This window comes from Rhinopithecus bieti, unplaced genomic scaffold (assembly GCF_001698545.2).
Source record: "Rhinopithecus bieti isolate Rb0 unplaced genomic scaffold, ASM169854v2 scaffold_31548, whole genome shotgun sequence".
NCBI lineage: Eukaryota > Metazoa > Chordata > Mammalia > Primates > Cercopithecidae > Rhinopithecus > Rhinopithecus bieti.
Genome location: NW_016814470.1, coordinates 2,714,938 through 2,729,170, shown reverse-complemented (window position 1 = coordinate 2,729,170; position 14,233 = coordinate 2,714,938). Strand labels below are relative to the sequence as shown.

General features: G+C 49.7%; 1 protein-coding gene across 2 annotated transcripts in view; it reads left to right on the top strand.

The window, feature by feature from the left end:
- Positions 1–14,233, top strand: part of CORO2B (coronin 2B) — a 151,000-nt gene that overhangs the window by 131,814 nt on the left and 4,953 nt on the right. For both annotated transcript variants that reach the window (XM_017851194.1, XM_017851193.1), the window contains exons 4-11: positions 1,680–1,829; positions 2,487–2,651; positions 4,866–4,982; positions 5,499–5,603; positions 6,173–6,269; positions 9,429–9,541; positions 9,867–9,957; positions 10,137–10,276. In XM_017851194.1, the coding sequence (XP_017706683.1) occupies positions 1,680–1,829; positions 2,487–2,651; positions 4,866–4,982; positions 5,499–5,603; positions 6,173–6,269; positions 9,429–9,541; positions 9,867–9,957; positions 10,137–10,276 (978 nt within the window). The remainder of the gene's footprint in view (positions 1–1,679; positions 1,830–2,486; positions 2,652–4,865; positions 4,983–5,498; positions 5,604–6,172; positions 6,270–9,428; positions 9,542–9,866; positions 9,958–10,136; positions 10,277–14,233) is intronic.

Below are 14,233 nucleotides of genomic sequence, written 5' to 3'. Positions count from 1 at the left end.
TTCTTTTAATGTTGATCATTTACAGTGCTTCTACATTTTCCATGTAAATGATGTTGCAGTGAACATCTTCATGCATGGAGATTTTTGCTTATATTGTATTTTAAGAGTGAAGTTACTGGGTCAAAGAGTATAATATAAATGTCTTTATGGCTCCTACTAAAGATTGCCAAATTGCTTCCAAAAGTGTTACTCTGATTTATAATACTACCAACATCCATTCAATCTATAACTTCCAGCATTACCTTGCCAACACTGGCTCTTTTTATTTTTTTGGTTGGCTATTTTAGCAGATTACAAATGATATCTCAAGGCTGTTTTTCCTGTTTTTCTTCTTCCTAGCAAGGGTGGAATTCAGATTTTCAAAAGGATTTTTTTTGTTGTTGTTTTATTGTTTTTTTTTGGTTTTTTTTTTTTTTTTTTTTTTTTGGTTTTTTTGAGACAGGGTCTTGCTGTGTTGCCCAGGCAGGAGTGCAGTGGATCTCAGCACATTGTAACCTCTGCCCCCAGCCTCAAGGGATCCTCCCATCTCAGCCTCCCGAGTAACTGGGACTATAGCCTTGCGCCACCACACCCGGCTAATTTTTGTTTCTTTGGTAGAGACACGGTTTCGCTGTGTTGCTCAGGCTGAAAGATTCTTTTTTTTTTTTTTAAGGTGTCCTAAATTATAGTCACATGTGCTCTTTCCTCTTCAACCAGTTAGACTCTAATGAATAATATTAATGATAATAATAACAATTATAATTCCTTAGGCCTTTAGAGCACTTTGCAGTTTATAAACTGTTATACCATTGTGTCTTTTTATTCTACCAGTAGGTATAGCAGGGCAGGGATGTTCCCCCGACTCCTCACCCACCTTATTGATGAAATAGTTGAAGCTGTGCAGAGGAGGTTTGGTTTGAGTGACAGAAGCCCACCAGGGCTGATGTAAATAATTAGGGGGTTGATTCCAAGATTGCAGAGAAACTGCTCAGTCTCTCCCTCTCTGGGGCCACATGGTCTCCTCTCTGCTTCTCTCTGCATATCCCATCCTCCTCTCTGCAGACCATCTTTTTCTGCTTCTTTATCAGTATCCACAAGACTGAAAATAGCTCTATCCAGGCTTTGCCCATCCTTTCAGCTCAGGCCCCACATCTGCTCAATCTCTGCCTCCCAGTCCACCATCTCTCAGGAGAGACCTGGGGCCTCTCAGCCTCCCAGATGCAGTTCCCTCTGCCCAGGGGTCCATCCTGCGTGGGGGACAGAATGGGGGATAAGGCCATGTGGTTCAGACAGCCAAAGTGGGTCTGAGCAGGGTAGCAGGAAGGCAGAGTCTCCTAGAAGGATGTGGCATGTGAAGCAAGGATAGGCTTTTTAACACACTTGCTAAAAGAGGCTCATGCATGTTCTTCTTAGTCGGGCTAGGCCAGAGCAGTAGCAACATGCCAGTAATAACAGTTCTTAGGTCTGCAGAGACTTCCCAGAGAAAAACCTCCCACAGGCAGAGATGGTCTCTCTTTCCTCTCTAGCCACACCCTGAGATCTCCCAGTAGGCCTCAGTCGGGCTTTGCCCATCGCCGCAAGCCAGGAGGTGCCTCATCAGGCAGATCTCTGAAAGCCTGGTGTCCGAGGGAAGGGGCACCTCTCATCAAGGGCCCTCTTGGCCATGTCCACCCAGCCTGGACCCTCATCCCCCTCTGCAGGTGCGGATCTGGGAGATCCCCGAGGGCGGGCTGAAGCGGAATATGACGGAGGCACTCCTGGAGCTGCACGGGCACAGCCGGCGTGTGGGGCTGGTCGAGTGGCACCCCACCACCAACAACATCCTGTTCAGCGCTGGCTACGACTACAAGGTATGCAGTGGGCAGGCAGCTGGGTGGAGAGGGATTGGGGAAGAGAAAGGGGCCTTTTGGGTGCCCATGGGAAGCACTGTTGGTTCCTAAGCAACCAATATTGCCTCATCTGTTCATTTGCTCCTTCATTCATTCATTCACTGTACGCAACTGAGCATCTCCTGTGCACCCTGTCATTCCTGGGGTCCACAGAGGCTGGAGGCATCTTTTCTGCCTTCTCTGGTGGTTGATGGACTGGAGGAGAATGCCCCTTCCATGCCCACACCCTTTGCCTGGCCACTTCTTAACCAAGAGGTGGCAAAAGGGGTAACCAAAGCTGCTGGAGGGAAAAAAGTGGAGCCTCAGCCCCTAGCCCCAGGCACATCCTCAAAAAAGGTGAGCTGCCACATGGGACCTGACAAGGAACATGTATCCTTCTTGCTCTTCCATAAACTGAGCCCAGGCTGGTGCTGGGATCTGACCAAGGATATTGATGGATTTGTGTGCCAGGGATGTATCAGCCTTTCCATATAGAATTCAACAACCCCTCCTGCATCCCAGCACACCCCAGGCCCTGCATGGGGTGCTTCTCCCAGGGCAGTCCAGTGTGGACTTGGGACGAACACCCCAGGACCCTAGCAGCCACTGACCCTGCCTCCCGCGCGTCTGCCATTGCAGGTCCTCATCTGGAACCTGGACGTGGGCGAGCCAGTGAAGATGATCGACTGCCACACGGACGTGATCCTCTGCATGTCCTTCAACACGGACGGTAGCCTGCTCACCACCACGTGCAAGGACAAGAAGCTGCGTGTGATCGAGCCCCGCTCTGGCCGTGTTCTGCAGGTGGAACCCTATACTTTTTGAGATTGAAGGGGAAGGTATTGAGGGCTGGGGCTCAGCTTTCAGCAGGCCTGGAAAAAAAAAGGGCTGTGTCAGCCCCCTTCTCCAGTGCATCTCACTGCACCTCTGTTGAACAACTTTGGCTCTCCTGGATCCTTCTCAGCTCATAGGAACCCTGCCTTGTTCTGGGTGGGGAGGGACCTTTCCTGTCCCCACTGTACCCTCTACCTCCAGACAGGATTCTTCTGGCTTGCTTTGGGGGCTGAGCTGGTGACACCCTTCAGTGCATATATCCCCAGGTGTTAACCAAGTCCATCATAGACACAGGAGGAGGAGACACTGGACTCACTGCCCAGCCACCCAATAGGATGAGCCTGGGGGAAATGGCTCAGGGTGCCAAGGTTGATGGTGAACTTAGCTCCACTTTTGGTCTTTGAATCTCCTGGGTCTTGCGTTTGAGGAAGGGGTTAGGTGCCATTTGGAAGTAAAAGCAATTACCATTTTTTGGGCACCTGCTGTGTGCTGGTCATGGGGAGAGATGGAATGGAAAATATGGATGATATCTGAGGTCTGCCTTCTACACAAGGAGGGATTGATGCTTAATCTGGGTTTGTTTACCTTGGAGTAGTCCAATATTACAAGACCAGAAAGTTATCTATTACTGTAGGTTGAGCATCCTAAATCCAAAAATCCAAAATCCAGAAGGCTCCAAATCCAAAACTTTTTCAGCACTGACATAACACCCGAAGGAAATGCTCGTTGGACCATTTCAGATTTTGGTTCTGGGGATGTAGGGAGCTCAGCTAGTAGGTATAATGTGAATATTCTGACATCTGAAACAATCCAAAATCTGAAACACTTCTGGTCCCAAGCATTTCAGATAAGGGCTACTCAACCTGTACCACTACAAATAAGAATAATGACAGTTGCTTCGCATGATTAGTGTTAACTGACATCTGCTAAGAGCTCACTGTGTGGCCTGCACTGTGCCTGGGGCTCTGCACATCATCTCATTTAATCCTCAGGACAACCCTCTCAGCTGAGCACTGTTACTCCTCTCATTGTATATATGAGAACACTGAACCTTAGCAAAGTTGGGAGACTTGAATCTCATGGTTCCAGGAGGAGCTGGGATTCAAACCCAGAGTCCATGACAAACAGAAAGGATGTTTATGAACAGAGAACCCCCACCTCCAATTCACAAACGGGACCATGAGCCCAGAGAAGGTGAAGGTCTTGTCTTGGGCTACACTTTTTTGGCAGAGCTAGAACTAGAGTTCAGAGTGAGTGACGCCAGCCAGAATATGTGCACTGCCTCATTAGCCTTTTTTCTGACCTGTTGCCAACTTACCTGATGCCGAGGACTGTTGTGTGTTAGGAGGAAATCAAGTGTCACGAGCCAGTGGGCAGGAAAGGAGGCCCAAGACAACTCAGTTAAGGAGGCACTCCCTGATGAGGCGAGTTGTGGAGCAGTGATTGGCATGAGTCTCTTGTCCTTCTGAGCCTCAGTTTCCTCACCCTCAAAATGGGGATAATGATTTCTTCCGATAGATATTGTTACGAGGATGAAAAGCAATGCCCCTGGTGAGAGTTCCTGGAGTGGTGTAGCCCCCAACTGGACTTAGTGGAGGTTGGCTCCCCTCTCGCTACCTGTTCCCACCTTCCCTGTGAAACGGCAGAGAAGGCATCTGTGGAGCCATTGCTGCACAGCGCTTAGAACAGTGTCCCATGGCTGCTGTAACAAATGCCTACAAACTAGGTGGCTGAAAACAACAGAAGTGTATTCTCTCACCGTTCCAGAGGCCAGATATCCCACATCGAGGTGGCAGCAGGGCTGTACTCCCTACAGACGCTCTAGGAGAAAGCCCATTCTTTGCCTCTTCTGGAGGTTGCTGGCTCCCGTGGCTGGTGGCCACATCCCTCCAGTCTCTGCCTCCAGGGGTCACACACCTTCTCCCCTGTGTGTCTGTGTAATCTTACCTCTCTCCCACAAGGACCCTCATGATGGAACCCAGGATCCACCTGGAAAATCCAGGGTAATCTCATCTCCAAATCCTTAGCTTAACCACATCTGCCAGGACCCTTTTCCAAATAAGGAAACAATTGCAGGGGCCAGGGCAGAGAACATGGGTGTATCTTTTCAGTGCCACGATTCATCCCACTGCAGAACCCACATGTTGAGGACCCTGGCTCACCACTTCCCTCTGTTCCTACTAGGAGGCCAACTGCAAAAACCACAGAGTGAACCGGGTGGTGTTCCTGGGGAACATGAAGCGGCTTCTCACGACAGGGGTCTCCAGGTGGAACACGAGACAGATTGCCCTCTGGGACCAGGTCAGCCATGGGAAGGCCTGCTGGGTTTGGGCCAAAGGAAGCGTCATTGCCTCAGAGGTCACTTCCTCAGAAAGTCAGGAGCCTGGGCCCGCACACCAGCTTCTCATAGCATTCCCAGCGGAGAAATCAGACAGAGACCCCCAGAGGCCGAGCTTGGGTACAGAGGCTTCAAGGGACAATGTCGGCCACACCTGCAAGATGTTCACCCTCTTTTTCCAGAGTGGGGCTGAGCTCCAGAGAGATCAAGAGACTTACCTGGGGACACATAGCAAGTAGCACGTTTGGGCACAATGAGAACAAGTCCCTTGCCTCCTGTTTGTACAACCCTTTCCGCTGCCCCTGGCTGTGTTTTGTGACAAGAAAGTCAGTCTTGCCACCACCCATAGGACGGGCTTTTTAACATCTAGGGGAGGTCTTAACATAAAGTAGTTGCTGTCCTAAGAGGCCTTGCTGGGATTTGGGGAGGGGCATACCATCCTGCTTGCAGAGAGGCTGAGACTAGCTCCTCTCCCTCAGGAGGACCTGTCCATGCCCCTGATCGAAGAGGAAATCGATGGGCTCTCTGGCCTCCTGTTCCCCTTCTATGATGCTGACACCCACATGCTCTACCTGGCTGGAAAGGTAGTAGGAGGCGGGGGAGGGCCCGGGGAAACCTGTGGAAGAGCCCTGCCTTCATTGCACCCCCACAACTGCCCCACCCCTTGAGAATAGCCAGCCTAACCTCTCTGGTGTTCCCTGACCCGACCCAAGTTCCTGGGCCTCACCTCTCCCAATCACACCTGCCCTCAAGTCTGACACCCATTCTTACTCAAGTGTCTGCTACCAAGAATTCCTTCAAAGGTGAGCTGGAGTGGGTTTTACATTGGAGTAAAGATCAGAGCCTGCAGTGTAGTCAGTGATGAATGATGGAATTTGAGATACCCACCAGGAGATCCTTGGTGAATATAACTTTGTTTGTCAGAAAGGCTGTCTACACACACACACTCACATCAGCCCATCCACCTCCACCTCCACGCGCAGTGAGTCCACTGTGGTGCACCCACTAGGAGCCTAGAAGCCAGGTTTCCTTGTTTTTTTTTAACCACCCATGAAGCACAGGGGAGAGCTGTCTTCAGCTGGCTCCTGGGACCAGGCCCTGCTCTGCCCTCCCTACCTGCCACCTTCCTCATCTCCATCTCTCCTAACCCCAGGGTGATGGAAACATCCGGTACTACGAGATCAGCACTGAGAAGCCCTACCTGAGTTACCTCATGGAGTTCCGCTCCCCAGCCCCGCAGAAAGGCCTAGGTAAGGGGCCCCCAGGCTGCCACGGCTGGTGTGCTCGTGCACGGGAGGACATCTGGCCCATGGGTCATCCCCTCCCTTAAATGGAAAATCAGACTCAGAAGGCCACAGCACATGTGCAAGTTGGAACAGAACCTATAAGAGCTGGCCCTGCTGCAGCTGTCACTGCCCACTGGACCGGTGCTGTCACCCCACCGCGCTCACATCCACCATCAGTAGCAGCTTGCCAGCATGTGCTCTGCGTCTGCACTCCTGATCGCAGATGGGGAGCCTGAAGCCCACAGTGGCTATGACGATGGTGGGAAGTAGTCCAGTAACTAAAGGTCAGAACGGGGTCTGGGCACAAGTCCCTTCCTGAGCCTCTAGGAAGCCGGGACTCCCAGACCCCAGCAGCAGCTCTGTCTGCCTGATAGGGCAGGAAGAAGTTCCAGGTGTTCCCGTGACTGCAGTCCCAAGCTCCCTAGGCTCTCAGGCAGAAACAGAGAGGGCTCCGGAACTGACAGGGTGTAGTGAGTGAGAACCCACATTCTCCCACCACTAAAAGTCTTACAACCAATTTTCCATCCTTTCAACTAACCTGGTAATGCATATGATTCAGCAATTCTACATTTGGGGTCCAAATCACCCAGTGAAACGCCTATTTTCAGGGACCTCCCGTTCCCACCTCTGCGGTGATCCTCCTTGGAGCTTGAGTCTAGTTTGCTTTCCTGTGGGTCTGGTATTATGGACAGGGCCTGAGGGCCAGCTTCCATCAGGGCTGAAAGAGCCTGACAGCCCACTCCAGTGACCAGCAGCAAAGTGGAAGCCAAGAGATGTCCAAAGTCCTAATCACCATTCCATCAACTTTACCCTTCCCCAACTCTGTCATCCCCACCTCCTTCACTGTCACTCCTGCATCAAATAGTATAAAAATCTGCCTGAACTTTGGAGTCAGACCTGGGTTTACATTCTGGCTCAGCTGTGCACTTAATCCCTCTTAAGTCTCAGTTTCCTCATCTGTAAAATGGGGATAATCAAACTTTCCTTGAACGGCTAATGTAAGGCTTAGAGACCATATGTGCAAGGCACCTGACAGAGCACTTGACTCCTCCTGCTCCTTCACATAGCTGTTCAACAAACAGTTATTGAGTTCCAACTGTGTACCAGACCTTGCACAAAGACCAGTGGCAAATAGAACATGGCCTTACTCTCATGGGGATCATATTCCACTGAGCAGGAGACAGGCAGTAAACAAATAAGAAAAATATTGTATGGGGATGAGTTCTAGGCAGAGAGTCAAATGGTATGCTAGAACAGAGAGTGACTGGGGGCTACTTTACACAGGTGATCGGGGAAGGCCTCTCTGTGATGATATTTTAGGTTGAGCTCTGAAAGATGGGAAGGAGAAAGAGCAGTCCCAGCAGGGGAAATGGTTAGTGCAAAGGCTCTGTGGCAGAATGAGCCTGACATGTTCTAGGAACAGAAAGGAGGTCAGTGTGGCTGAGCACGGTGTAGACTCTGTGATGTAGCAGGAGATGGGGATAAGGTGTTAGGAGACCGTTGGAGAGGTGGGCAGGGGCTGAATCCATGGGATGCATTAGCCTGGGAAAGCAGTTTGCATTTGATTAGGAAATCATTGTGGGGACGGTTCTTTTTCTTGAGTGGGAGATGAGACAACATGATGTGATCTGAAATGTTAGTAAGATTGCTCTGGCAGCCAGGTGTGGTGACTCACGCCTGTAATCCTAGCAGTTTGGGAGGCTGAGGCAGGTGGATCACCTGAGGTCAGGAGTTCGAGACCAGCCTGGCCAACATGGTGAAACCCTGTCTCTAAACCCTGTCACTAAAAATACAAAAATTACCTGGGTATGGTGATACACCCCCGTAATCCCAGCTACTCGGGAGGCTGAGGCAGGGAGGCAGAAGTTGGGAGTTGAACCTGGGAGGCAGAAGTTGCAGTGACCTGAGTTCACACCACTGCACTCCAACCTGGGCAACAGAGCCAGACTCTGTCAAAAAAAAAAAAAAATTCTCTCTGACTTCAGTAGAGAGAATGGATTTGGGAGGGGCAGGAGGAAGGCAGGGCAACCAGTTAGGAAGCAGTTGTAGACTTTTAGGCAAGAGAGGATAATAGGTGGACAGGAGGAAGACAGGGAGAACCGGATGAATCCAGATGTTTAGATAGTAATGTCAGCAGGACTTGCTAAGGTATCAGATGTGGAGGGGTGGAGAGGAAAGAAGGAGGAAGGACTCAGAATGACTCACCTCATCCTCATCTTCATCCTCCTCACCTGTGACCACTATTGAGCGTTTGCTGTGACCTAGGCACTTATTATAGACTCAGACAAATTAAGCAGCTCACCAGAGGCAGGTCTTACCTGCTGAGTAGCAGAGGCAGAACTCAGACCGAATCTGCTGACTCTTAATCCCATTTGGGAAACCATTTCACCCCTTCCCTCCAGCTCCTGGAATTCCTTTATCTGGAAGAGCAGGCTTCCAGCCCGGTGGAGGAGAGGCAGAGCCTTAACTCATATTCACAATACAGGGAAAGAAACTAATGTTGTCTGTGCTCGTCACGGTGCCAGGCAGTTAATGAGTATCTTGGCACATATTCTCCTGACCACCTCATGTGGGGCCACTGTTGTCCTCCTCGAACTAGCCAAGGAACTAGAAGCTCAGAGAGTTGTGACTTGCCAAAGGACTCCCAGATGGAAAGGGGGCAGAGTTAGGATTCAAACCCCGTTGGTCCACCCCTAGATAGAACTGTGCTCCTCATGCCGCACTGCCCCTCATCCCCATGATAGATGTTCAGCAGAGGCAGCTGTTAGGGACACGTGGCAAGTGAACCCACACAGGCAACATGTGCACACATTGTTGGTTCTAGGAGACATAGAACAGAACAGCAATCTCAGGCTGCATCCAGACCTCTTCCAATTCTGAGAGGTCCAATTATAAAGCGTGCACTGTGGTGAGGCAGGTCTGGCCCAAAGAGCTTGAGAAGTGACCATTCAGAGACAGAGACTGATTGAAGAAGCCCCGGTCCACCCTCTGCCCTCTGCATGGGCCATTGCCTCCAAACCTAAGTACATTCCTCAGTCTTTCCCCAGCCCAGAACATCATGGGGTGATGTCACTGAGAGGCAGTTTCTGGTACCCCATGGAGCCGCATGTGTGCCTGTTACAGGGGTCATGCCCAAGCACGGGCTGGATGTGTCAGCCTGCGAGGTGTTCCGCTTCTACAAGCTGGTGACTCTCAAGGGCCTCATCGAGCCCATCTCCATGATCGTGCCCCGGAGGGTAAGTGGGGTGGGCTGGGCTCCGGGAGGGGGGCCTGCATCGCATCCTAGCCTACTCACCACTGACCATGACCCTGGAGAAACCCAGGTGAGAGATGTGCTGTGGACTGGGGTCTTCAAACCCAATTTGGGGTGAGGAGCATTCTCAGACGGGACACTTGGGTTTGAGTGCAGGCGGGTAGTTCTAGGAGGGAGACACAGTGCAAAGGCATAGAGGCAGGAGAGCAGGTAGCGTGACTGGAGATCAGTGAGAAGAGTCTGACTGAAGAGTAGGGGCTTTTCTAGCAGCCCCCCATCTGTCCTCTCTTCTGCTCCTCCCCCTGCAGTCAGATTCCTACCAAGAAGACATTTATCCAATGACACCAGGCACGGAGCCAGCACTGACCCCGGATGAATGGCTGGGAGGCATCAACCGAGGTACCACAGCAGGGGACTCCACAGAGCACAGGAGGGCTGCAGCCTTTGCCTTCAGCGCAGCTTGCCCCAGTTCCCCTTGCCTATCCCCCTGCTTGAACTTCCCTCCCACCCAGCCTGCTGGACCATCACCTGACAGCCCATGGGATCATCAATGAGAGCATTTCCCTTGCCTTCTTTAGATCCCGTGCTGATGTCTTTGAAAGAAGGCTATAAGAAGTCCTCAAAAATGGTATTTAAGGCTCCCATCAAAGAAAAGAAGAGTGTTGTGGTCAACGGAATAGATTTATTAGAAAATGTCCCACCCAGGACAGAGAATGAGGTAAGGAATGTAAGTTATTACCTCCACAGGCCCTAGAAACACAAGACCTTTACATTTCAATTACAGGCTTCAGGCCTTTAAGCCAGTTCCATTCTGAGACATTTTTCTTTCTGTGACAAATACCATAAGTAGCCTGATACTGGTTTCTGATGCCTCTGACCCCGATAAATAGAAGCTGGGATGTCTGGAGATATCAGTTCCCCACACCACCCCCACACCTCAAATTCACTAACCTACAGAGTTATGCATCTCCTCATGAATTCATTTCAGAACGTTGCTGTCATTTGGTGTTCCAGAAGTTATAAATTCCTGACTAACAGGGCAAGCCTGGCCTGGTGTATCACAGCCCTGCCTCCCTCACTGGCGTTGCAGCAGTGCTGGGGTCTGACACTTCCAGTCTTTGTGGAAGAGACTGGGTGTTTATTAAGGTGCTCTTTTTTTTTTTTTGAGACAGAGTCTCGCTCTATTGCCCAGGCTGGAGTGCAGTGGCACGATCTCGGCTCACTGCAAGCTCCTCCTCCTGGGTTCATGCCATTCTCCTGCCTCAGCCTCCCGAGTAGCTGGGACTACAGGCGCCCACCACCACACCACTCATTTTTTTGTCTTTTTTTAGTAGAGACCGGGTTTCACCGTGTTAGCCAGGATGGTCTCAATCTCCTGACCTCGTGATCCGCCCACCTTGGCCTCCCAAAGTGCTGGGATTACAGGCGTGAGCCACCGCACCCGGCCATAAAGGTGCTCTTTGTACCACTTGGAATGGGAGCAAGCTCTTTCGGGGCAGCTCGGCTGGGTCTTGTCCATGTCCCCCAGTTGTATCTCCTTCCAGCCCACCCCCCATTCCCTGATGCCAACATGGTTTAGCTCAGCTGGGGTTCACAGGGTGCCTACTGTGTGCCAGACATAAGGCATGATATAACTGAAATGGAGATGGCTGCATGACCCCACCTGCATTTGAATCCTGGTTTTGCCATTTCCTGGCTGTGACTGAGCAAGTTTACTGATCTTTATAAGTCTATTTCCTTGTGATAAAATAGGGATATGGAATGCTATGAGCATTAAAGAGATAATTCATAAGTGTCTAGCACTCTTCCTGGCTCATATGAAGTGCTCAAAGGAAAAGGTCACCTGTATCAGCTATCTACTGCTGTGTAACAAATTACCCTAGAACTTAATGGCCTAAACCCACAAACACTTATGAGCCCACAGTTTCTTTCCATGCCCATGGCTGAAGGTCTCTCATGAGGGTACAGTTACACTGTCCACTGGGGCTGGAATCACATCTGAAGGCTCAATTGTGGAAGGATCTACTTCCAAGTTCACTCATGTGGTTGCTGCTGGGATTCATGTCCTCAGGGGCTATTGGACTGAGGGCCTCAGTTCCTCCTTGGGCTGTTGGCTGGAACTTCCCTCAGGTCCCTGCCATGTGGACTCCTCCATAAGGCAGCTCACAACAGGGTATGTGAGCAGAAGAGCAAGAGAGGGCACCCAAGATGGAAGCCAGTCTTTCTGTCACCTAATCTTGGAAATGGTATCCCACTACTTCTGCCCTATTTTGTTCATTTGAAGCAATCTATTAGGGCCAGCCCATGCTTGAGGAGAGGGAATAACATGGAAGCCATCTTAAATTAGATGCCGCCTATACCACCAACTTATGTTATCACTATTTTTTTTTTTTTTTTTTTTTTTTTGAGAAGGAGTCTCACTCTGTTGCCCAGGCTGGAGCTCAGTGGCACAATCTCAGCTCACTGCAACCTCCACCTCCCAGGTTCAAGTGATTCTTCTGCCCCAACCTCCCAAGTAGCTGGGATTACAGGTGTGCACCACCATGCCCAGCTAATTTTTGTATTTTTGGTAGAGATGGGGTTTCACCATGTTTGTGAGGTTGGTCTTGAACTCCTGACCTTAGGTGATCCACCCGCCTTGGCCTCCCAAAGTGCTGGGATTACAGATCTGAGCCACCACGCCTGGCCCATTATCACTATTATTAATAAAAATAAGACCCTTCTTGACCTCTGGGACCTCACAGTCTTAAGGGGGAGATTGGCAGGTAACTTGATAATGGCCGTAAAATATGCTTGTATGCCATTGTAGAGGGATATTCAGGGCTGGATGAAATGATGTGATAAATGGGATTTGCTTTAAAATAACCCCTGAGGAAAGTAGTGCAGGGGAGGTGGGTGGTAGTAGAGATGAAGTAAGAATGGTCCCACAGGCTGGGCGCGGTAGCTCATGCTTGTAATCCCAGCACTTTGGGAGGCCAAGGTGGGTGGATCACCTGAGGTCAGGAGTTCGAGACCAGCCTGGTCAACATGGTGAAACCCTGTCTCTACTAAAATACAAAAATTAGCCAGGCATGGTGGTGCATGCCTGCAATCCCAGCTACTCAGGAGGCTGGGGCAGGAGAATCACTTGAACCCAGGAGGCGGAGACTAAAGCTGAGTGATGGGTACTTGGGGGTTCATGGTGCTATACTTTCTATTAATATATATATAACATTTTTCATTTTAAAAAAGTTTTAAGTTTTTTCTTGTATTTATTTATTTATGTTTTAGAGACAGGGTCCTGCCCTGTCTCCCAGACTGGAGTGCTATGGCACGATCATAGCTCACTACAGCTTCAATCTCCTAGGCTCAAGCAATAATCCCACCTTAGACTTCCGAGTAGCTGGGACTAGAGGCATGTACCACCATGCCCAACTAATTTGATTTTAAACATTTTTGTAGAGACGGTCTTACTATATTGCACAGGCTGGTCTTAAACTCCTGGGCTCAAGCAGTCCTTCCACTTTCGCCTCCCAAAATGCTGGGATTACAGTCATGAGACACTGCGCCCAGCTGTTTTCTTGTTTTTAAAACAACCCTACTTTTTGAAGATAGAGACACAGGGGTCACTGTGATAGCCCAGGAGGGCAATAACAAGGGCCTGAACTCAGTTCTGGCACTGAGTCTGGAGAAGGCAGGGTTCAGTAGTAGTTAAATCAAACAGTATTTCACTGTAGATTTGCCTATGTGAATCAGAACTGAGAACCTGGAGGAGAACATTAAAGGGTCTCAGAGCAGACAAAACAGATGCCACAATCTACACCAAAGTTGTGCATCTTCCTCGTTGGGAAGAAGCTTTCTCAAAACCTGCTGACTCTGGCTTTATCCATAGTTTTAATCATCACAGCAGTTTGGAAGCAGCCAATTAGAAAGTGCGGCTGTCAAAGGTGGACACATTGATCTAAGTGTGAGGAAACAACTCACAGCTTGATGCAAGGGAAAAGACCTACAGTTGTACAACTCAGTAACTTTACTAAAAATCGCTGAATCGTATGCTTAAAATGAGTGAATTTTATGGTGTGTGAATTACACCTCACTAACGTGGTTCTTTTTGACAAAAGTGGACCAAAAAACAATGCAAAGAAATGTTGAGAACTTGGAAGACACAAGAGTGTGTAGAGTCATTTAGTGCAAAGGCAAATAGTATGTCATACCTCTGAACAGATGTAACTGGGACTGGTGGTTTGTTAGTTAACAAAAAATATTTTTTTTAAGTTAGTTAAAGGAGGGAATTGTGGCTGGGCTCAGTGGCTCACGCCTGTAATCCCAGCACTTTGGGAGGCTGAGGCGTGCAGATCGCCTGAGGTTGAGAGTTCGAGACCAGCCTAACCAACACGGTGAAACCCTGTCTCTATTAAAAATACAAAATTAGCCAGGCGTGGTGGCGCACGCCTGTAATCACAGCTACTTGGGAGGCTGAGGCAGGAGAATCACTTGAACCCAGGAGTCTCAAAAAAAAAAAAAAAAAGAGGGAATCTTAAAAATGGTACATTCTTTTTTTTTTTTTTAGACAGAATCTTGCTCTGTCACCCAGGCTGTGGTACAATGGTGCAATCTTGACTCACTGCAACCTCCACCTCCCAGGTTCAAGCAATTCTTCTGCCTCAGCCTCCCAAGTAGCTGCGACTACAGGCGC